Source organism: Oncorhynchus clarkii, chromosome 16 (genome assembly GCF_045791955.1).
Source record: "Oncorhynchus clarkii lewisi isolate Uvic-CL-2024 chromosome 16, UVic_Ocla_1.0, whole genome shotgun sequence".
NCBI classification, from domain to species: domain Eukaryota; kingdom Metazoa; phylum Chordata; class Actinopteri; order Salmoniformes; family Salmonidae; genus Oncorhynchus; species Oncorhynchus clarkii.
The window spans coordinates 21,778,868-21,804,744 of NC_092162.1; the positions used below are offsets into that span (position 1 = coordinate 21,778,868).

Genomic DNA, 25,877 nt, shown 5'->3' on the forward strand with positions numbered 1-25,877 from the left:
AATCTGGTTGCAATCAAATCATTGTTGCTATGCAGGCAGGCTAACCTTTCATCTGTGGGCTAACCTTCTCGTCGCTTGCTAGCTAGCCATCGACTTGCTAGTTAGCCTCTGCAGCCGAAATGACAGCAAAAAGCAGCTTCACTTTTTGTTTGTCCATTATAATGACGCTGATGCGTTATTTCGCCTGGGTCTGGTCGGAAAAGTTGCTGTTTCGTCAGGACATCATTCACTCTCTATCGTAGGATACAGGGGGAGATCGCATTTCTACATGGCATTGCTGAGTTCGGTGAAACAGACAGCAAGGTTTATACAAACCCCCATTGTTGCAGATCAACTGCTAGGCTAGAAGCAAGGGGAAATGTGTTAATACAAGCCTTATTGCTTTTCTGATATCATTTGCCTTGGTATGCATAGTGAAACTTCAATAAAGCAGTATTCAAGTATTTTGTGTCATACCCATGGTACATAGTCCGTTTTAGCCAATCAGCATCCACGATTCAAACATGGTTTATATTTAAGTAATAAGGCCGAGGGGGTGTGGTAGATGGGCAATATGTCACGGCTAAGAGCTGTTCTTACGCACAACAAAACACGGAGTGCCTGGATACAGCCCTTAGCCGTGGTATATTGGCTATATACCACAAACCCCTGAGGTGCCATATTGCTATTATAAACTGGTTACTCATGTAATTAGAGCAGTAAAAATATGTTTTGTCATTCCCGTGGTACATGGTCTGATATACCACAGCTTTTAGCCAATCAGCATTCAGGGCTCGAACCACCAGCTTATAACAAACACACTGTTAAACTATACTATTATGTAAAAAAAAAAAAAAACATACATGCACAAAACCTTCTCACAGACCCCAAACAGGTCTAGAAATATAAAATATGTTACAACTTCCCTGGTGTCCCCTTGGGAGCTGTTAATAATGATAAATGGGAGCTAACAGTGATTTGTTTAATTTGCTGGTCTCGGCTGTTCTCGGGAAGTCATGAGGAGTCCTTATTGTCCGAGTCAAAGCTGAGTAAAAATACAATCAATATGTAGTCGCGGGGAAGCTACTACAACACCGGTTCATTGTAAACATGTATAAGCATTTATGATAATTATAATTCATAAGCGTGTATAACATTTAGTGTTCATTTGTAAAGCATAAGAATGAATAAATGCTTAAAAAGTATTACCAGATAACCCCTTAAAAAGTCGTGTTGAAAAACACATGTTTGACTACAGTAGTACAGCCTTGTGTCCGGTTTTCTTTACAGCCATTGGTAAGTAGGCCAAATAGACAGGATGCAACTTGATACTCATGGCCATAGCTTTACATTACATTGAGGCTTTAGACGTTTATGAATCAATACAGTTTTGGTATCAGAAAATTATAAACACTCTTCCGGTGCCTGCTTGAATGATAGGTCCAAAATGTAGATTTACGCCTAAAAAAAACATAGCCAAACATAATTATTTTTCCTGAGATGGCCACAAACAAGAACTGCTAATGTTGCATAGTTTTAGATTTAAATCGTTATAAATTGTACTCACAATTGAGGACACAAGCTCAAGTAGATACTGTAGCTAAATACTATGAAAATAACATATTGTTTATTCCATTCAACAAAAGTGAGGCAATATTGCTTGAAATGACTGAAATGCTTTCTAAATATAGTAACAAATCAAATTATAAACGACTTAGTGTAATATTTCACCTGTATTATAACGGCAAAAAAATAAATATGATCATCAGTTACAGTACAATATTGACACAATTTCGTAACTGACCACAGATACTTTTTTCGGGAAACGTCCATTGAGCAGCGCAGAGACGCCGTTACAACGTCGGCTTTAAGCAGAAGTGAAGGAATCTGTCCGTGGCCAAGAGTATGTGGTCTTGTTCTAGGATTCTATGAAATTATTTAGTATTGTTCATGTTGAGAGCTCTAAATCCGCCTGGGAACACCACAGTGAGATGAAACCACAATTTGTGTTCGCTTGACTGTCCCCTTTCATTATTCCGTCTCCCAGGCTGGGTGGGCTCCGTTGCTCAGAAGGAGAGCAAATCGATTATTTGTCCGGGTAGGCCAGAAAATGTGACGTGTCACTCCCTATACAAATGTGGGGTCTGGAACCTGACATTTTAATGCAGCTCCGCTCAGAGAGTGGTAGCGGAGAGCAGACAAATGGGATTTTCTGGCACAATAAGGCACGGGACACTACGACGTTGACACAGCGCTTTGTACACCAAAATGTCAGTCGGGAACTGGTTCAGGACCTCTCCAAGACCTCTCACCTCTCAAATAGGTGACTTAACATCAAAGAATATACAGAGAAGACAGATAATGTAAACCACCTCAGCAGGTGCCTCAGCAGGTGCCTCTGATAATTACACATAATGTAATGATTAAATCATCAATATGTCTTTCCAAATATACATTTAGGGGTTCACAGCGAAGCTGGATTACATTTTCTTCCTTGACATGGTCAAATACCTCAAGCATAGACTGCATAGACTCTTTTGGAACACAGGAACTAGAGGCAATGAGTAACTTGGTCAAATAGAATGTCACTGATTGACCAATAGGGGCGCCGTTTTCAGCAGTCTCACTTAAATCCTCAAATACGTCGCCCTGTTTGACCTAGAAACGTGAAACTTTGTATGTAGGCTTCTTTCCTCATGCTAAACAAATTTGTCTCAAGGACCCATAAGATCCGTTAGGACAGATTTTCCTCCATCTTGAAAATGTTTGAAACGCTTTAAAAAAAACTAAACAACTAACACCAAATTCTGTATGTAGGCCCATGGTACATATCTTAATTTAGTTTGAGAAAAAATAAGGGATTGGTGTCCATTTAAATTCCTTGTATATCCACTGCACAATGGCCTATCTACTTGAAACGTTTAGGGTCATCAAATACATTACTATGATGGAACATGTTACGTTTGGCATTAATATCTTTAAAAAAAAATAAGGAAACTATTAACAATTCACTTTTTGGACGACGCAACACTAATGTTTAAAACAATCCCCCCCAAAATATTCATGGACTAAGTGAGATTCACTCAAAATGTGGTCTTTGAACTCATTATAATAGTCCCTAAAGAGTTTGAGAAAATAACGTTGATGCATTCATTCAATGATGCATCTACACTTTACCAGTAGATGCATATTAGCCAATATAAGAATATGCTACCAAATACTTTAAAGAATCTTCTTCTCATGAACCAGGACCAAATCACAGCAAATGTGGAATGTAGGGACATAGTACATGTCTAAACTTACGTTTGTTCAAAAGACGGCTAAGTTATTGACATAAAATGTCCATTTAAACCATTGTAAATACACTCCACATTATGTGGTGAGAGCATAGTGAAAAGTGGATATTTTATGAGGGAAAATTTTAAACAGGAAGTCCTGCCTCTTGCAGTCTGCATATTACAGCTGTGAGAGTGTATTGAACTATTTTGGAATGCTAATGTGGAGAGTACCGACTGAGATTTCAACAATTTACACAATCAGATTGACAAAATAAAGTCCCAGAATTCAAAGATGACTGCAATATACCAATACGCTAACGCTAAAAATATTTAACAAATCTTAACATAAACCAATTGACCCCAGAATTGGTACATCAACTCAACACATTAAGTAATTATTTGAATAATTCCTTGTGGTATTGAGAGATAAACATGGTAATGCTTTCACTGACTACACCTAAAGGTTAGCTAAACATTAGCTCCTACATGATAGTGCTTGCTTTGTTATCGAAACTGATTTTGTGTCCTTTCTTTCATCCCGTGAACACCTGTTCATTGCTGCTCGCAGCTATATTCCAAATATATACAGCACCAGTCAAAAGTTTGGACACATCTACTCATTCCAGGGTTTTTCTTTATTTTGACTTTTTTTTTAGGATGTAGAATAATAGTGAAGGCATCAAAACTATGAAATAACACATATGGAATCATTTAGTAACCAAAAAAGTGTTAAAACAATTCAAATTATATTTTATATTTGAGATTCTTCAAAGTAGCCACCATTTGCCTTGATGACAAGCTTTGCACACTATTGGCATTCTCTAAACCAGCTTCATGAGGTAGTCATCTGGAAAGCATTTCAAGTAACTGGTGTGCCATGATAAAAGTTCATTTGTGGAATTTCTTTCCTTCTTAATGCGCTTGAACCAATCAGTTGTGTTGTGACAAGGTAGGTTATACAGACAATAGCCCAATTTGGTAAAGAACAGCTAAAATAATCAAAATAAGAAAGTCCATCAGTACTTTAAGACATGAAGGTCAGTTTTCAAGTGCAGTCACAAAAACCATCACACGCTATGATGAAACTGGCTCTCATGAGGACCACCACAGGACAGGAAGACCCAGAGTTACCTCTGCTGCAGAGGATAATTTCATTAGAGTTACCAGCCTCAGAAATCGCAGCCCAAGTAAATGCTTCACAGAGATTAAGTAACAGACACATTTAGAAATCAAGGCACACTTAACCAGCATGGCTACCACAGTATTCTGCAACGATACGCCACCCCATCTGGTTTGTGCTTAGTGGGACTATCATTTGTTTTTCAACAGGACAATGGCCCAACACACCTCCAGGCTGTGTAAGGGCTACTTGGCCAAAGAGGAGAGTGATGGAGTGCTGCATCAGATGACCTGGCCTCCACAATCACCCGACCTCAACCCAATTGAGATGGTTTGGGATGAGTTGGACTGCAGAGTGAAGGAAAAGCAGCAAACAAGTTCTCAGAATACGTGGGAACTTCATTCCCGGAAAAGCATTCCCGGTGAAGCTGGTTGAGAGAATACCAAGAGTGCGCATAGCTATCATCAAGGCAAAGGCTGGCTACTTTGAAGAATCAAAAATATAACATATATTTAGATTTTTTTAACACTTTTTTGGTTACTACATGATTCCATATGTGTTATTTCATAGTTTTGATGTCTTCACTATTATTCTACAATGTAGAAAATAGAAAAAAAGAAAGAAAAACCCATGAATGAGTACATGTAGGTGTGTCCAAACTTTTGTCTGGTACTGCATTTCCAAATAAATATTTCCAGTACATAAATTGTATAAGGTAAGTATTTCCAAAAATCGAATCATACAATATTAAAAAAGCTTTTGCCTCTTATAATGAACATTGGTCATAGTTCCTTGGGAAAGAGAAGAAAATGACAACATTTTCATTCTCCCTTTCCTGGAAATACAAAGTACTGTGTTCACTTTTCACTTTCAACTACAGTAACCAGACAATTTCATTATAAACAATAATTGCGCTGCAATCATGCACCATCAAAGACAATAATATGGTGTCGCCATGTCCAAGACCAAACAAAACCATTATAGAATATATTAAAATAACTACAATTAACTCCACATACATACACACATACATTGTACGTCATTACTCAGGCAATCAACACGTACAGGCCCATACATGTTGTGCATGGTATAAAATTCCACATACTGTACATCCAAACATTCATATATTACACAAAATATACAAGTACATCATTGTTTCTTCTGCTATCCCCATTAAAGGAATGTACTTTATATATTTACATATGCATATATTTATTTCCTTATTTGCAGTCTCTCCTTGTCCATAGACTGCTTTTAAAGTAAGGAAACAAATATATAAACATGTAATTTTGAAGCGATAGTTCAGCAAAATTACATATTTGTCACTTTCGTGACTAAGTACAACCCTTAGCCGTGGTATATTCACAATGTACCACACCCTCCCGGGTCTTGCTTAAATAGACCAGACTAGGGTCAAATACATGAGTCAAATACATAGGTCAAATACTTGACAGCATTTGAGGTGGGCTATTATAGTTAGCAGTTTTGCAGCTTTTTAATTTGTTTAATTGTACTGGGCAAGCTAAATCAAGCGCAGAACAATGTTTGACTGACAGTTGAAGTCAGAAGTTTACATACACTTAGGTTGGAGTCATTAAAACTTGTTTTTCAACCACTCCACAAATGTATTGTTAACAAACTATAGTTTTGGCAAGTTGGTTAGGACATCTACTTTGTGCATGTGTAACCGATGTCACTCGCTCTGAGACCTGAAGTAGTTGTTCCCTGCGGCTTTTGTGGAGCGATGGGTAACGATGCTTCGTGGGTGACTGTTGTCTGTGTGCAGAGGGTCCCTGGTTCGAGCCCGGCGAGGGGACGAACTAAAGTTAAACTGTTACACATGACACAAGTCATTCTTCCAAAAATTGTTTACAGACATATTATTTAACTTATAATTCACTGTATCACAATTCCAGAGGGCCAGAAGTTTACATATGCTAAGTTGACTGTGCCTTTAAACAGCTTGGAAAATTCCAGAAAATGACGTCATGGATTTAGAAGCTTCTGATAGGCTAATTGACATAATTTGAGTCAATTGGAGGTTTCCTAACACCTGAAGGTACCACGTTCATCTGTATAAACAGTAGAACACAAATATGAACACATTGGGACCATGCTGCCATCATACCGCTCAGGAAGGAGACGCGTTCTGTCTCTTAGAGATGAACGTACCTTGGTGCAAAAAGTGCAAATCAATCCCAGAACAAAAGTATCTACATCCACAGTAAAAAGAGTCCTATATCGACATAACCTGAAAGGCCGCTCAGCAAGGGAGGAGCCACTGCTCAAAAACCACCATAAAAAAGCCAGACTACTGTTTGCAACTGCACATGGGGACAAAGATCGTACTTTTTAGAGAAATGTCCTCTGGTCTGATGAAACAAAAATATAACTGTTTGGCCATAATGACCATCGTTATGTTTGGAGGAAAATGGGGAGGCTTGCAAGCCGAAGAACACATCCCAACTGTGAAGCACAGGGGTGGCAGCATCATGTTGTGGGGGGTGCTTTGCTGCAGGAGGGACTGGAGGTAGGGAAAATTATGTGGATATATTAAAGCAACATCTCAAGACATCAGTCAGGAAGTTAAAGCTTGGTCGCAAATGGGTCTTCCAAATGGACAATGACCCCAAGCATACTTCCAAAGGACAACAAAGTCAAGGTATTGGAGTGGCCATCACAAAGCCCTGACCTCAATCCTATAGAAAATTTGTGGGCAGAACTGAAAAAGTGTGTGGGAGCAAAGAGGTCTACAAACCTGACTCAGTTACATCAGCTCTGTCAGGAGGAATGGGCCAAAATTCACCCAACTTATTGTGGGAAGCTTGTGGAAGGCTACCCAAAACGTTTGACCCAAGTTAAACAATTTAAAGGCAATGCTACCAAATAATAATTGAGTGTTTGTCAACTTCTTACCCACTGGGAATGTGATGAAAGAAATTAAAGCTGAAACAAATCATTCTCTCTCCTATTATTCTGACATTTCACGTTCTTAAAATAAAGTGGTGATCCTAACTGACCTAAAACAGGGAATTTTTACTAGGATTAAATGTCAGGAATTGTGAAAAACTGAGTTTAAATGTCTTTGGCTAAGGTGTATGTAAACCTCTGACTTCAACTGTACATGTATTTGACCCAGGTCTGCTGTTGACAGTTGACACATAGGTTGTGTTCTCAGTCATACAGTACAAAGGCATCTTCTGCTAGTTTAGACAGTCCAACGAAACGTATCTTACCCTCCTCTCCTTCAGGCAGTGCCTCATCTGAGAAAAAGGAAGCATTTTAACTGGAAAACTATAATATAGACACATTCCTGTGAATTGGACATACGATTCTGACGCACGCAGAACCAACTCAACTGCAAACACTGGACTTCCTTGAGGGACTGAAACAGGGTTATTGCACCACCAAAATTAGAGAATCACGTAGTTCCACACATGCCAGAGTCTGAAGATTTTTTTTTTTTTAATACAGATATTTAATCTAATAATTTTAAATATCAAATGTTAACACACTGAGGAACATGTATACTGCACAGTGCAGTACATGCATACAAACACATACAGTACATTGTGTCCATAAGATACACATACCGCATACTTACACACATAGTTCTCATACTCCCGTCTGCTGGTTTTGCATCAGCTAAAATTGTTTTTTTTTTGTTTTACTTTGCAAGATATCATATTATGAGTATTATAGGTTTACCATGACCTGAACACAGCCTGTATGCAGGCACCTACGTACATACATACATACATATCTTGTACAGTATACTAATACAAGTACCCCCAAGACATGCTAATATCTCACCACTACCAATAACAGGCGAGGTAAGCATGCTTCGGGGGCAGGATATTTGACCCTCTGCAACTTTCTCACTCATCATTATCCGTGATTGAATCAAGATTATCCATCATCATGGTGGCATCCACATGAATGTCAAAAGTGTTTAGAACACAGGAGGCTGGTGGCACCTTAATTGGGGAGGACAGGCTCGTGGTAATGACTGGAGCGGAATAAGTGGAATGGTATCAAATACATCAAACACATGATTTCCATGTGTTTGATGCCATTATTATGAGCCGTCCTCCCCTCAGCAGCCTCCTGTGGTTTAGAAGCATATTCTATTCTTATTTACAGTAAAAATGACTCCAAAATGACGCAATACATTATTTACTATTAAATTCTGTTGGGCACAAATTAATCTGAGACACAAACAAAAATAAATGCAAACACATCCAACAAGTTTGTAGAGTCATACAGTAGGAATATGGGACCAAATACTAAACTTTTGACTACTTTCTTTATAAGAATCTTTAGGGTTGTCAATCATTTTGATCCCTGCCTATTTGAGAAAAAAATATTACTTGTTTAACAAAATATCTTTCTTTGAGAAATTGTATAAAATATTATTTCCCCATTTGTTTGAGCATGCAATATAGCTCAGTATTTAAATTATTTATTTTATACAGTTGCTCATCTTTTTCAATGGAGTCAATTTCAGACAAGACTGTAGATACATACATACAGACATGCATGCATATGTACAGGTAACTCTGCCTTGCGTGTTCAATTGGGCTGAGATCTGGTGTTTGACTTAATTAACTCCCTCTGTGTGGAAGCACCTGCTTTCAATATACTTTGTATACCTAAGAAATACAGCAGTCAAACCCACCTAGCACACATGCCACTCGCAGATAGCATGCGCAAACAAACACACATCAAACACGTGTGTACATAGACACAGCTTTCAAATCAGATTGTAATGCAACCATAAACAAACCAACACACAGCTGACGGAGTACATGCATTCCCACATCTTCTTTACTAAGCAAATGAATTCATGTACTTTGGGACACCTGGCCTACTTCTGTACAGGTTAGTTCAGTTAAAATGCATTAAGATCAAACAAGTAGAAAAATTCAAAAACAAGACGAAAAAGACCAATCACATGATGATACAGATAGAACAAAAACAAATGAACAGACCGCAAGAGTGCAGATGATACATAATCAAACAAGACTACATCAGACATTAAAGTGCATATGATACCATATTTTACAGTACAGTACAGTACAGTGCATAAAGTACACTGCAGCACAGTAAGTATTTTATAATCATTTAGCCAAATTCTGTTAATGTCTGATGTGTTTTAGCAAGTAATAACAACATTGATGTTTGTCCGTACAGTAGCCCACAGTAATTCTATTTTATGCGTTAATAAATATTTCTCTTTGATTTTGCTCATTCAGTTGACCGGTCACTCTGTGTCTGCAGTTTGTTTCTTTGAGGTTATACTGCACGTACAACCAAACCTATCAACACTGAACACTCAATACAATAAAACATAAGTGTCCCTTACCATCTTCTGCTGGTTTTTCTTCAGCTGAGGAAAAATGATCATTATTTACTGAAGGACCACAGCATGGATATTAGACGTGTTACACAGACTAACAACTGAACTGGGAAGTTGATTTCTTATCGTATTTCCTTTATACATTTCTTGCGCCTGGATTATTTCGATTTGAGCCACAGTCCCAGATTCTGGGACTGAAGTGAATTGAATATTCACTTTATTTGGAGGACAAAGATATTTCGCCGGGTGGAACCAGCCTGATCGCGGCGTTCAGCATTCTTTTTCACTGCGCAGACCAGTCTGGCATTCCTCCACATTGAAACTGTTTGAGCTTATGCCTAATAATGGGAATTATTCAAAACTAACTTGTCAGCGATTGGATCACCTTCGACTAATCAGAGGAATGTAGCGATCTGGCTGGTTCCACCAGGATAAAATACATTTTTTGCTAGACTAAAACAGAGACTTCATTTTTGCACTTTCATTTGTAATTCAGAGACCGAGTCTACATATTTGAGTCGATTTGGGGGATATTTTGGTTTGATTATGTATGCCAGCTGATTGAATTGTGACTACATGTTCTATCAGCAGCATTGGGATTAGGGACAACCGATTGTTTTGGAATCACATTTTCAGTGTTACGCTAAGTGTTCAAAAGTGTTGCATTCTAAACAACTGTGTGAAGACCATAGAAAGGTGGCTTTATTGACACTGAACTGGGGTCTGTACTAGAAATCATCACCTTACCTTCTGCTGGTGCTTCTCCTGAGAAGGCAAACAAAAAAAAATGGTTAGATAAGAAGAAGTGGACAATATATAAGCAGTCATCAGTACTGGTCAAAACCATGACAATATGCTCATATCTTTATATGGGTGTTTCAATTGCATGAAAGTAAGACAATGGGTAAAATGATATTACATTATCATGGTACAGATGGTTTAGTTACATGTTTTAGTTACATCAGTCCACTTTGCCATTCAGCCCCTTCATATGCACAATAATAACAGATGCAGACATGGCTTTGTTTTACAGTAGTTCCTGTAACCTACCCTCCTGTAACTTACCCTCTGACATGACCAGTTGACAAGAAGACATGGAAAAATGTGAGTCATTATAATGTCTAACTATGCCACTGTAATGCACTCAAAGGTCGTCACCAAAGGTTACTCACCCTCGCCCTCCGGCTTCACTAAAAAAACAGAAACACACAGTACACGCACATCAGAAGAGTTGATAAGACTGTAGGGAAATCATGGTTGATCCTCAGTTGATTCCTAAATAGGTATTTGCATGACCTGCTCTGAAATGGAAAACATAAATTGGCAGTGTTACAATAACGTATGCACGACTACAATCATGAAACCATTGCAACTAACGCAATGCTTACCACTTACATTTTAAAAAATGGCATTTCAATAAAAAAGCTTTGTTTCTACGCTCAAAGGCACATAACGTTTTCTGACAATACTTAAGTATTTTAAGATGTCTAATTTAGGACGTAAGGTGATAAGACTAAGCTTTATTCAATATTGGCCTTTCCCTTGCAGCTTTTGCTGTTTGTTTGCAACAGATGGTCCATGCAATGACATTAGACCAGCTATGTTAAATGTAGTGTTTCATGTTACTGTGTGGCTCACTTCTTTGGAGTGTAACTCTAGAGTGGAAGACACTAGACTTTTATATCCACTTTAAAATCGTCACCAGTAGAATTTGTAGGAGACTGTGAAACACGGCCTGCATTACCCTTAAATTTGATACCTGACCCCAAATTTCACTGTGAACTCAGGGTCATTGGATCACCGACAGTAGATATTTCTGGAACGGGGCATTGCTATCTGCCCTGCCGGTATGACTCCTCTTTCTGGTCCACCCGGGTTTTTGTCCAGCCAGCCTTTTTGCCTATCAGGGGTATTGGACAGGGGGACCGACTTTGGATTGGCTGAGGCAGAAAGCTGGTAAAAGAACCCTCTAATCTGAAATAGACGCATCAGGCATATCATATAGCTGGCTCCCAACAATTTCTCAGGCCTGACTACATTAAAGTGGGGGGCTGGAAAAGGGACGGTATATTATGTCCTTGATGAAGTTATGTCAGTTCTCCCTGAGTTGCCCATCATTGTCTTAAACAGTCAGAGCTGACCTCTGCTGCAGTCCTCAGCCAGGCTGTCTCTTTCTACCCAAAAGCTCTTGCTAAAGTACATTTTTCAAAGACATTTTCGGATTCAATCCAGGAAGACCTTTGATCGATCTAAAACATATACGTTGACCATCCGTACGTTCTTCTTCTCAGATGGCACTTTGTTTCACAGTCTGCTTTTTACCTGGTGTCTTTGTCTGGTCATGACATTTTACATGAATTGTAACTTTTGTTACCAACTTTTCTTTCTTTCGGTTTCATAATGCACTGTTTGATACCAGGTATTGTGTTGACTTCCGTGTGTTTAGGTAAGTATCAGATAGAATGAATGGTTATCACATAACACCTTTAGGTACATTGCTCACATTTTAGTTTTTTTTTTACATCTGCTTCAAAAATCTATGTAAAAATACATCCTGCAATACAAAGTAATTGGATAATACAGACAGCAGGGTATTATCTGGCTACCATCGTGGTGTGAATGCCCCTGATACCCTGTTAGAGGAGTAGGTGTAAATCTGTAAAACACTCTTCAGTATGCCAGAAGAGTCCAGGGCATTAGGGAAATGGAGGCTACTACAGTCCTAGTGCCATGGCACAGCTGGGGCACTAACACCAACTCACATTGTATCCATACTTGAGATTATGATTTAGTATGTGGTATTCCCGATGTAAAAGAGATACTGAGACTTCATAACACCTACTTTCCCCAATTAAGAAAAAAAAAACGAAACTCCTCTGATAGGTTGGAGTCACTGAGGGCATGACTTAGTTCAACATATGACGGCCTCTGGTGATCCCTGGGTTACGGGTGTAGGGCTATCGTGATGACCGTATCACTGCCACACCAGCAGTCAGGGGTCATGACCACAGTCAAATTTCATGTGATCGTAGGTCACGGTAATCCCATCCAAAGCTGCGCAAATGAATGCTATTGATTGGTAGCCTACCTGACTTGCTAACGGCCCTTTCCTATGGCCAGGTACTCAGTGCTTTATGAACCTCTAATCACTCTCTAAACACTATGAATTTTAATATTTTGAATGATGAGGAGTTGATAGTGATGGTAGTCAGAGGTCCCGTTCCAAAATGGACACGGGAAAGCCCTGGACCCAAAATGCATGAATTAATTTGGTCCGATTTGCGTGAGGGAAGCAGCAGAAAAGCTAATTGTTTTTGCTGCTTTATTAACCAGAGCTGTAGAGAAAGGGAGAGAGAGGGACCGTGCGGTGTGTTTGAATGAGTGAGTGACGCTTACTACAAACTCTATGGAGACGTAAGATTCGGAGTGATGGAATGTTGTTTTATGTCACAAAAGGGGTAGCTCCTTGTAATAAACTCTGGCATTCAAGGTGCGTTTTTACTACCTGAAAATTGAGACAAGCCGTATCCCTCCACAGTCGTGGGAGGAGTGTTGTCGCTTGGTTCCTATAGGATTTATATGGCTATTCATCAAAGTAGACTATTTTGCATTGATTATCAAATACAATCTCAACAACAATTGAAACAGTAAACCAAACAACAAGAATCGACCCAAAAATGTATTTTACTTAGAAGTAATAACTACTGATTACAGGCTATCAAAAATGGTAGAACCTGCTGTACCCAACTAGCTAGCCATGTGCGTTTTCTGCGTGACCAAAACAGGATGACGTTCTATTTGTAGCAGATATGGGAATGAATACACAAGCAGCATATCAAACTGCCATAATGTTTTTTACACTCAATATTTGCAGGGCATGTACTACAACTACAATACCTCTTTCGCCATCTGGCCCAGATCCTTTGTCGACACGGCTCCCCGCCATACCACCATGACTGGTCAGCTATCCTCTGTGCCCTCAACCGGCCTTTGCCGGACGTCAGAGCAGAAGCTACTACTAACCCCGGCCTGCTAACTTTAATCGTCGAGTCTCCCTCGTGCTGGCGCAACTACCCCGCGGCTTCCCTGCTCCATCTATTGCTGTTCACTGGACCCTATGATCACTTGGCTACATAGCTTATGCCTGCTGGACTGTTCATTAATCACGGTACTCCATTTTGTTTATTTTTGTTTATCGAACTCAGGCCCTGTGTGTAGCTAACCGACCCTCTCTGCCCATTTTACCTTCTGTTAATGTCTTAGCTGATTGCGGTGACTTCACCCAGCATAACTAGCGGGTTGCAACCTCTCTTATCATCACTCAGTGCCTGGGCTTACCTCCCTTGTACCCGCACCCCACCACACCCCTCTATGTACATTATGCCCTAAACCTATTCTACCACGCCCAGAAATCTGCTCCTTTTATTCTCTGTCCCCAACGCACTAGACGACCAGTTTTGATAGCCTTTAGCCGTACCCTCATCCTACTACTCCTCTGTTCCTCGGGTGATGTGGAGGTTAACCCAGGCCCTGCGTGTCCCCAGGCACTCTCATTTGTTGAAAAATCCTTGGTTTCATGCATGTTAACATCAGAAGCCTCCTCCCCAAGTTTGTTTTACGCCAACCCTGATGTCCTTGCCTGAATCATGGCTTAGGAAGGTCACCAAAAATTTTGAGAATTCCATACCCAACTACAACATTTTCTGTCAAGATAGAACTGCCAAAGGGGGAGGAGTTGCAATCTACTCCAGAGATAGCCTACAAAGTTCTGTCATACTTTCCAGGTCTATGTCCAAACAGTTCGAGCGTCTAATTTTAAAAATGAATCTCTCCAGAAATAAGTCTCTCACTGTTGCCACCTGTTTATAGACCCCCCTCAGGTCCCAGCTGTGCCCTGTACACCATACGTGAATTGATTGCCCCAAATCTATCTTCAGAATTCGTTCTGTTAGGTGATCTAAACTGGGATATGCTTAACACCCCGGCAGTCCTTCAATCTAAGCTAGATGCCTTCAATCTCACACAAATTATCAAGGAACCCACCAGGTACAACCCTAAATCCGTAAACATGGGCACCCTCATAGATATTATCCTGACCAACTTGTCCTCCAAATACACCTCTGCTGTTTTCAATCAAGATCTCAGCGATCACACTCAGCCTCATTGCCTGCATCCACTTTGGGTCTGCGGTCAAACTACCATCCCTCATCACTGTCAAACGCTCCCTAAAACACTTCTGTGAGCAGGCCTTTCTAATCGACCTGGCCTGGGTATCCTAGAAGGATATTGACCTCATCCCGTCAGTCGAGGATGCCTGGTCGTTCTTTAAAAGTAATTTCCTCACTTTAAAGTAATTTCCTCACTTTAAAAGTAATTTCCTACTTCTCAGACAGAGTTCAGTGTGTCAAATCGGAGGGCCTGTTGTCCGGACCTCTGGCAGTTTATGGGGGTACAGCAGGGTTCAATTCTCGGACGGACTCTTTTCTCTGTATACATCAACAATGTCGCTCTTGCTGCGGGTTGTTCCCTGATCCACCTCTACACAGATGACACCATTCTGTATACATCTGGCCCTTCCTTGGACACTGTGTTAACTAACCTCCAAACGAGCTTCAATGCCATACAACACTCCTTCCGTGGTCGACAACTGCTTTTAAACGCTAGTAAAAACCAAATGCACGCTTTTCAACCGTTCGCTGCCCACACCCGCCTGCCCGACTAGCATCACTACTCTGGACGGTTCTAACTTAGAATATGTGGACAACTACAAATACTTAGGTGTCTGGCTAGACTGTAAACTCTCCTTCCAGACTCATATTAAACATCTCCAATCCAAAATGATATCTAGAATCGGCTTCCTGTTTCGCAACAAAGCCTCCTTCACTCACGCCGCCAAACATACCCTCGTAAAACTGACTATCCTACCGATCCTCGATTTCGGCGATGTCATTTACAAAATAGCTTCCAATACTCTACTCAGCAAACTGGATGCAGTCTACCACAGTGCCATCTGTTTTGTTACCAAAACACCTTATACCACCCACCACTGTGACTTGTATGCTCTAGTTGGCTGGCCCTAGCTACATATTCGTCGCCAGACCCACTGGCTCCAGGTCATCTATAAGTCGATGCTAGGTAAAACTCCGCCTTATCTCAGCTTACTGTTCACGATAACAACACCCACCCATAGCACGCGCTCTAGCAGGTATATTTCATTGGCCATCCCCAAAGCCAACACATACTTTGGCCGCCTTTCCTTTCAGTTCTCTGCTGCCAATGACTGGAACGAATTGCAAAAATCGCTGAAGCTGGAGACTTATATTTCCCTCACTAACTTCAAACATCAGCTATCTGAGCAGCTAACCAATCGCTGCAGCTGTACATAGCCCATCTGTAAATAGCCCACCCAATCTACCTACCTCATCCCCATATTGCTTTTATTTACTTTCCTGCTCTTTTGCACACTAGTATTTCTACTAGCACATCATCATCTGCTCATCTCATCACTTCAGTGATAATTTGCTAAATTGTAACTACTTCGCTACTATGGCCTATTTATTGCCTTACCTCCTCACAACATTTGCACACACTGTATATAGACTTTCTTATTTTTCTATTATGTTATTGACTGTACTCTTGTTTATTCCATGTGTAACTCTGTGTTGTTGTTTGTGTGGCACTGCTTTGCTTTATCTTGGCCAGGTCGCAGTTGTAAATGAGAACTTGTTCTCAACTAGCCTACCTGGTTAAATAAAGGGGAGATACAAATAAAATAAAAAGCTTCTGGCTTGTTATTTATCATCCAATCCGATTATAGTACCTGTCTTGACTGCATCAAACTGAGAGAAATAACAAATAACAACAACTCCATTTGGATTATAAATAGCAGCCTACCTGTTGGCTTTTGGTCGTCGTAGCCTTTCCCTCTCATTTCACTTTTAATTCTGTAATTTTAATGACATCTTCCATTGATTAGATATGTCCTAACCTGCTTGCCACACAAGCAGAGCAGCAATGCATGACAGTTACTGGTGACAAAATGTCATGACCCCCACAGCCCTACTAACGTCTCAAATTCACTACCGGAGTGAACTGTGACAGGACTGTTGACCCAGTGAGCATTAAGTCACTGATTAGCAACCTGTCTTAGGTTGTCCATATGAACTTCAGCTATAGAGTAGCACCCTTTTTGACACTTCTGGCTCCAAAGTGATTAGCCACTGATTGGTCAGTCTCCTCCAATAGCTTCGTGAAGATGTACGTGAGGAAGAGGTGGTTTGGTGAAACATGCTTGCATGACGTATAACTTCGCTATAGACTTAAGGATTTGTGTTGGCTACCAAAGCTAATGCCTAGGCCTCAGCTCAATGGACCAATGCAGTCCATAGAGTCACGCTCCCTGGTTTGATACCTGGTGGATCACTTACAGACGTGGGCATCCAATAGGCCCTATATATATTGTATGGGTCATACTTTTGATGAAGTTAAACATTGAAATGCTCAAATGCATCAGAGATGGGCGCGCTTTTTCACTTTCTAAACGTGGCACGGGGTTGTTCAATGACAGACATGTACTGTATCACTTGATGGTTTCATTTTAGAGAGACAAATAATCATGTTTTTTTTTTGCAAAATGCTATATACTGTAGACACCTCACTCTCAGAGATACAACTAGTGCTGCTGGGTTTTACACAGTCAAATGAAACAAATAACAACATTTGTAATAAAGAGCTGTACAAATAACACATTTGTGGCGTCAATATTTAAAGTGGAGCTGACAGCATTTTAGCAGCATGAAACGTTATTCAAATCTGTTCATATACACCCCCAGGAAGAATACGATACTTTGAAAAACATTTTCTGATAAGCGAGAGCTTAAATATGGTCTTTTTCACGTTTTCATAAATTCTTAGAATGTCTGGGAATTATATATTCTAAGGCATTTGTGACAATTCTACAGCAATACAGAGTGGGAAAGCGGCCGTGCGTTTGGACAATTTAATAGACACTGCAGTAAATAAAACCTAATAAAAACATCGGTCTGGTCCAGTATCGGTCAAGTTTACAGTAGGCCTTTATAAAAAAACAAGCCATTTGCCCCACCATCATTCACTTTGAACTGGACTGTGTTTTTTTTTTTTTCTTGTTTTTTTTTACCCCTTTTTCTCCCCGATTTCGTGGTATCCAATTGTTGTAGTAGCTACTATCTTGTCTCATCGCTAACACTGCTTCTTAACACAGCGCGCATCCAACCCGGAAGCCAGCCGCACCAATGTGTCGGAGGCTACACCGTGCACCTGGCAACCTTGGCTAGCGCGCACTGCGCCCGGCCCGCCACAGGAGTCGCTGGTGCACGATGAGACAAGGACATCCCTACCGACCAAGCCTTCCCTAACCCGGACGACGCTAGGCCAATTGTGCGTCGCCCCACGCCCTTAACCACTGCACCACCTGGGAGGCTGGACTGTGTGTTTAAAGGCAGTTGCAACAGCACTACTTTACATCATTAGAACGCATTCGCCAAAAGCCACAAAATTCACCCGAATTGATTTCTGAAAATATGTCAATACCACAGGAGTCCTTTTAGATTTGGGAACTTTACAGTCCCATTGATCAAACAACAATGAAAAGGTAAGCTCTCTCTCCCTCAGTTATGCACCTCAACAACAACAAGATCAACAACTAATGCTAGCCAGAGCAAGATGAGCTCAAATCTAACGAAGGAACATTAGATAAACCCTCTCAAACTTTTTCGCTAGCTGGCCGTCAAAATTGCTCTGATGAACGATGGGGAATTGTAGCCTACTCGTCCTTCTGCAGCTTTCCTGACAAAATCCAGAATTAAAAATAATGATTGTGCCCTTATACAATACATAGCCAGTCACATATTACACACAGCAGAAAAAAATACTGATTCAAGATATCTTTGGTAAATAAATGGTCTAGCCTAAATCAAAAATTGGCAGATTTAGCCTACATTTATAGTGAATTAGTTTTAGATTTCGAATAGCCTAGTAATAGGGTATTTTTTTGAAATGTCATCATTAATAGACTGACACATTACCTTTAATTAAAGAATATCTCTCCACCATGAGTTTCCATCTACTCCCCTCTCTCCTTCATTGCTTTCAACTCAATTCAAATCAATTCAAATGGGCTTTATTGGCATGGGAAACATATGGTAACATTGCCAAAGCAAGCGAAATAGATAATAAACAAAAGTGAAATAAACAATAACGTTTTTACAGTAAACATCAAACTCACAAGTTTCAAAGGAATAGGCACATTTAAAATGTCATAGTATAGCTATGTCCAGTGTTATAATTATGTACAAAAGTAAATATGGGTTGTAATTACAATGGTGTTTGTTCTTCACTGGTTGCCCTTTCAGAGAGATGTCAACAGTTTCATTAAATATGTTTCTATTGATGTTCCCATACAGATTTCACTTGGTTTCCCAAATTAAGCACTTGGTAGCAGCAGGAACACAGTTGGACAGCCCATGGCATTGAGAGTTTGAGTGGTATATCACCTGTGATGCAGCGAAATTACCAGAACCGGAGTAGCCTACCCAACATGAGTGAAAAATGTTCCTGCGGAAAAGTGGCTTCCATTCACTATTCCAGTGTATATGGAGGACATGTATTTTTAGTCTTGCCCCTGTTCTTGCCTATTTGTTAGCGGGCTATTCTAAATCAAAACGAATGTAATATATTCGTAAAGACGAGATTAAATGGAGAATAGTCTGATGGGTGAAAATATGATCGCTTAGTGAAAGAACAGCCTGTGCAGCCTGAGGCAAGGAACAGAGTTCGTGTTTCATTTGAGCAGAACAGGTTCTGGCACTTCTCCGTTTTGGACTGTTTTGTTGGATCCGGTACCTCTCGTGACAAGAAAAATATTTTTAAAACTTCTTGATCCTACTTGGGACGAAGACGTCTCAAGTAGGCACCTGGAAATGCAAATGCGCTACGCTAAATGCTAAATGTACTCGTTAAAACTCAAACGTTCGTTAAAATACACATGCAGGGTATTGAATTAAAGCTACACTCGTTGTGAATCTAGCCAACAAGTCAGATTTTTAAAATGCTTTTCGGCGAAAGCATGAGAAGCTATTATCTGATAGCATGCAACACCCCAAAATGCCTGAAGGCGACGTAAACAAAAGAATTAGCGTAGCCGGCGCTACACAAAAACGCAGAAATAAAATATAAAACATTCATTACCTTTGATGATATTCTTTTTTGGCACTCCTATATGTCCCATTAACATCACAAATTGGTCTTTTTCCCGATTAAATCCGTCCATGAATGCCCAAAATATCCATTTGTATAGCCTGTCTGCTTCAGGAAAAAAGCTCTCTTCCAACACGCAACGTCATTTTTAAAAATTATATAAGTTGCCTATATTCTTTGAGAAAACACTTCAACCTACTTTTGTAACCCAACTTTAGGTATTTGTAAACGTTAATAAGCGATCAAATTGATCACTGGGCGATCTGTATTTAATAGCAGCTACTCAAGAAAACAATGTCCATTTTTCAATCTTCCAAAATCGATTGTTGTAGGCTGGATGGAATGACGGATCTATTGGTAATGTCTCAAAGGATTTTTGTCAATGAAAATGACGTTTTTGGCGACATCGTGTGGAAGCTGTAGGAATTGCATCCGTGTCCATATTAAATTTTCCTTTAAACAACACATGAAAGGGGCGTATGGATACTTTTTTCAGCTTTCAGTGACCAGTTTTTCTTGCGCTTTTCGATGAAACACACGCTCTGTTATAGTCACAGCCGTGATTTAACCAGTTTTAGAAACTTCAGAGTGTTTTCTATCCACACATACTAATCATATGCATATACTATATTCCTGGCATGAGTAGCAGGACGCTGAAATGTTGCGCAATTTTTAACAGAATGTTCGAAAAAGGAGGGGGTAGGATGAAGAGGTTAATTTGAGTTGCCTCTTTGTTAATTATCCTGCCCCCAACAAAAAAAACATCATGTGGAAAAGTAGATTTTCAGCCCTGGCCCAGGTTTCTGATTTGCGCAACATTGTAACCTATGTTTGAGACCAACGCGTGGCCGTGGCTTTGTGAGAATTGCGCCAGTATCTCTTACATTACTAGAATGAGATTCACTTTCTATGTTCTTTCTCACTGTCTGCTCTGGTAGACATGAGCCTGCAGCTCTCATCTCTCCAGCGTTGACCATCATTTATTTCCTTAGAGAACAGAACCATAGCCGTGTAAAGGGTTCTGAAGGAACTGCGGCACCCCTGATTCATTGGAATACATTTGCCAAAGTTATAGACTTACTGCTGTCTGTTCAGAAATAAATGAAATCATTCAGAATAGCCTACTACACCATGAAAAGGACTATAATTTAGCAGCATAGGATCAATAGCTTAAAAACATAAATAGCCTCGCTGTGGATTGTAGCCCAATAACGAGGCATAGCCTACAATCGGGAACACATGGCAAATATGTCAGGGAAATAAAAACATGCAGACCCAACAGGTCTTTCGCGATATTTCAAATACAATCGATTACTCACCTGCCTGTAGTTTGTGAGTAAAGTTAGTCCCAGTGACCGTGTGGACACACAGCTACATACATCTATGGCTATCTATCGATCCGTTTCTCGTGAAATAATCCTATGCCAACATTTGCCGGCTAGAGTAGGTATGTTTGAGGCGGCACATAACTAATTTGTTGTTGACAGTGACATAGTATGCTGTCTCACTGTACTTTAAACTTCAATTTGATCTCATTTAGTTTCTTAATCAAAGACAATCGCTGTTGAAAGCGCAGCATTTTGCTTTTTTAAAATTTTGACTAAGGCTTTGATTTCGCTGTTCCACTTATGGCAATCTATAGCCCACATGGTAGTTTGGCAACCTGTAGGCTATTTTGGATACTGTTACTCGCAAATTAGACACCGATCCTGTCTACCGATATGTGTGTATATATAAATGCATTTTTTCATTGGGGCTCTCCTTGATGTATAACGTTTTTTTTAATTGTATTTTTAAATGTTATTGATGGACATTTTGAACTACCGTGGTTTAGGTTGGCCTTAATTGGTGATGTTGCTCACTGATGGTCCTCAGTCACATTCACTTTATCTTGGACGCCACTACGACATTGGAGTCTAAAACTATCACTCTTCTCTTCTAATTTCACTCTTGTTAAATCGTTGCACTTACCTGAAGAGTTTAGACCCATGGTTTGTGTGCTTAATTGTATATATCCAAAATGCTAGTTGTCCATTTGTATACTGTTATTTAATTGTGTCCACCTAAGGACGTTTGTAAAAATGTACCAAGACAGGAGATGACCCTTTTCATAGCCTACTGGTTAATTTCGAATGTTTCTCATTATCTCAGCCATGTGGCAGCACCTAGTGGGCTTTACATTATGGCCATTGAACATTATGTTGGCATTATCCAAAGATTCTTGTGCTCTGTTTCTGTTTCTCTAAAGTGTTTTAAATGTATTATTCAGATGTTGTTGTTTCTTCATGCTGCTCCTCTCTCTCTTTTCCTTTTTCTTCATTTGACGTTATGGGATTTCCAGTCAGACTGGTGACATGGAACTCTTACGCATACGGAAATGGCAACTTTTTAAACAACTTGGATATTCCATCTATTGATATGGACATGAGTAAAGTTCTGGACAACCCTCTGCAGCTAGATGAGATAACCAAGGGTCTAAAGTTAAATGCAAAGTGGCAAGGCCCTGACGGATTCCCCATTCATGTTTATAAAAACAAATCTCAGATCAACTCTCCCCCTTACTATCAGATATGTTCACCGACTCGTTATCACATGGCTCTCTCCCCCCCGACGCTAACTCAAGCCTACATATCACTTATACCCAAGAAAGATCCAGATCCGGCGGAATGTAGTGGATATCAGCCCTTTTCACTTTGAACGCCGATGTTAAACTATTAGCTAAGGTTCTAGCATGCCTGTTGGAACCCTGCCTTCAGGGTGTCATGTCTGATGATCATCAAAGGGCGACAACCGTTTTCCAATGTACGCCGTCTTTTTGGGCATTACACTCGCTCCTGTCTCTCCAGACCCCAGAATTGTTGTTTCTCTTGATGCGGAGAAGGCTTTCGACCGGGAGGAGTGGGATTATTGAAGATTTTGTGAAGATTTTGTTTTGGGTCCAATTTCATCTCATGGATACGTCTCCTCTATTCTGCTCCTACGGCTAGCGTGCACACCAACTTTCAACATTCAAAAACGTCGCCCCATGTCCCCGTTCCTTTTTTGCAGATATGATGGAACCGCTTTACTTGGCCTTAAAATGATCATCATTCACGAGAATCCACTGAGCTGGTGAAGAACACAAAGTGTCACTACATGCAGACGATCCACTATTACACATCACTAACCCTGTGAACTCTGTCGATAGCATACGGCATATTTTAAACACATTTGGATCATTCTCAGGTTACAAATGGAACATTCAGAAAAGTTTGTGTTTTCCGATCAACCCCGCCGCTGCCAAGCAAATTCCCCCTGGAGCCCTGCCTTTCCATCTGTCGCCCTCTGGTTTTTACTATTTAGGCGTGAATATAACACATTCTCTGGCTACCCTCCATAAAACTAACTTTGCCAGTCTAGTTACACGAGTTAGAGCAGACTTACACCGCTGGGATAGTCTGCCTCTCCCCTTAGCTGGCAGAATCCAATCTGTTCAAATGAAAATTGTACCTTATTTTCTATACGTTTTTCAATGTCTTCCGATTTTTCTGCCGAAATCATTGTTTACCAAGTTGGATAGGCTCATCAGTCATTTTATATGGGAAGGCAAATCACCTAGGATACGTAGAGCAATATTTAAAAGAAGGAGACAAGATGGAGGATTGGCACTTCCAAATGTACTTTTTTTTAATTATCGGGAAGCCAATATTCAAAAGATTATGGTCTGATGTAATGCTCCAGGTACCAACTGGTGCTCATTAGAAGCACACTCTTGCCAATCATCCTCCCTTTCTGCTCTTACTTGTGCTCCTTGTGTCCTTCAAAGTATACTATAAACCCCATTGTGCTCTCTACTTTGAAGATCTGGTGACCATTTGGTCGACATTGTAGACCTATCTAAGCCCCATCTGAAACGACCACCTATTTTTGCCCTCCAAACTCGACCAGGCTTTTGTTTTGTGGCGAGAGAGAGGTGTGGTATGTTTCAAATATGTATTTTTAGATGGGAAGTTTGCCAGTTTTAATGATCTCGTTGTTTTCAAGCCCGCAACTTTGTTCGCTTTCATTTTCCCACCTTTCCTCAACTACCTCCCAAGACATTGCTAGTAGAGATTTCTAGATTATATGACATTATGCTTTCCCCTGAACCCTCTCCAAAAAACAAAGTCAAGACAAACGGGTAGTGAACTTGAACTGACTGATGGGAGGAGGCCCTTCGTAGGGTTAACTCCACATCCCCATGTGCTCGATTGAGTTGAATTCAATTCAAGGTCTTGCACTGAATTCACTACGCCAAAGAAAAACATACAACATTTCTCCCTGACACAAATTACACGTGATAGATGTTCAATCACTTCGGCACACCACATCCATGATCTTTTATTCATGTTCTAAGCTTTCTGAGTATTGGCCATCCTTTTTTAGTACTCTCTCTAAAATTCAGGATATCGACCTGCAGCCTTGTCCTTTTGATAGCTATTGGAGTTCTGTCATTGTTGCCTAGTCTCACTAAAAGTAAAGAAAATGCTGTAGTGTTTTCTTCCCTCATAGCCCGCCGGAAGATCTTGCTTAATTGCAAATCCTCCAAACCTCCCACGGTATCAGCCTGGTTGAAAGATCTCAGGTCTTTTATACCCTTTTTTTATACACCATTTTGAAATACTTTGAGAGGTTGTACTGATGACTTTTTATTGAGACGTCAGCCTTTTTGAACAGTTGCCTTCTAGTGATCAGGAGTAAGAATTGTGGCCACAAAAAGAGGGTGTGGGAGGGAAGGGACAGTATGTTGTGATATTTTAATTGTATTTTTGTGTATATGTATGTATATATGTACAGTTGAAGTCGGAAGTTTACACACACTTCGGTTGGAGTCATTGAAACTCATTTTTCAACCACTCCACACATTTCTTGTTAACAAACTATAGTTTTGGCAAGTCGGTTAGGACATCTACTTTGTGCATGACACAAGTAATTTTTCCAACAATTGTTTACAGACAGATTTTTGTTCACTTATAACTCACTGTTACTCACTGTTATAACTCACAATTCCAGTGGGTCAGAAGTTTACATACACTAAGTAGACTGTGCCTTTAAACAGCTTGGAAAATTCAGAAAATTATGTCATGGCTTTAGAAGCTTCTGGTAGGCTAATTGACATCATTTGAGTCGATTGGAGGTGTACCTGTGGATGTATTTCAAGGCCTACCTTCAAACTCAGTGCCTCTTTGCTGACATCATGGGAAAATCAAAAGAAATCAGCCAAGACCTCAGAAAAACTATTGTAGACCTCAACAAGTCTGGTTCATCCTTGGCAGCAATTTCCAAACGCCTGAAGGTACCACATTAATCTGTACAAACAATAGTACGTAAGTATAAACACCATGGGACCACGCAGCCGTCATACCTCTCAGGAAGGAGATGCGTTCTCTCCTAGAGATGAACGTACTTTGGTGCGAAAAGTGCAAATAATCCCAGAACAACAGCAAAGGACCTTGTGAAGATGCTGGAGGAAACAGGTACAAAAGTATCTATATCCACAGTAAAACGAGTCCTATATCGACATAACCTGAAAGGCCGCTCAGCAAGGAAGAGGCCACTGCTCCAGAACCGCCATAAAAAAAGCCAGACTATGGTTTGCAACTGCACATGGGGACAAAGATCATACTTTTGGAGAAATGTCCTCTGGTCTGATGAAACAAAAATATACCTGTTTGGCCATAATGACTATCGTTGTGGTTGGAGGAAAATTGGGGAGGCTTGCAAGCTGAAGAACACCATCCCAACCGTGAAGCACGGGGGTGGCAGCATCATGTTGTGTGGGTGCTTTGCTGCAGGAGGGACTGGTGCAAATTATGTGGATATATTGAAGCAACATCTCAAGCCATCAGTTAAAGCTTGGTCGCAAATGGGTCTTCCAAATGGACAA

At 40.2% G+C, this 25,877-nt stretch overlaps 1 protein-coding gene across 4 annotated transcripts in view; it reads right to left on the bottom strand.

Moving 5' to 3' along the window:
- Positions 1–25,877, bottom strand: part of LOC139368187 (myosin-binding protein C, fast-type-like) — a 51,534-nt gene that overhangs the window by 17,155 nt on the left and 8,502 nt on the right. The window contains exons 2-5 of one of the 4 annotated variants that reach the window (XM_071106821.1): positions 10,909–10,926; positions 10,484–10,501; positions 9,743–9,766; positions 7,614–7,640 (exon numbers count right to left, since the gene is read on the bottom strand). In XM_071106821.1, coding sequence (XP_070962922.1) covers positions 7,614–7,640; positions 9,743–9,766; positions 10,484–10,501; positions 10,909–10,926 — 87 coding nt within the window. Of the gene's footprint in view, positions 1–7,613; positions 7,641–9,742; positions 9,767–10,483; positions 10,502–10,894; positions 10,927–25,877 lie in introns of all 4 variants that reach the window. The other 3 variants (XM_071106824.1, XM_071106822.1, XM_071106823.1) reach the window with 3 other exon arrangements.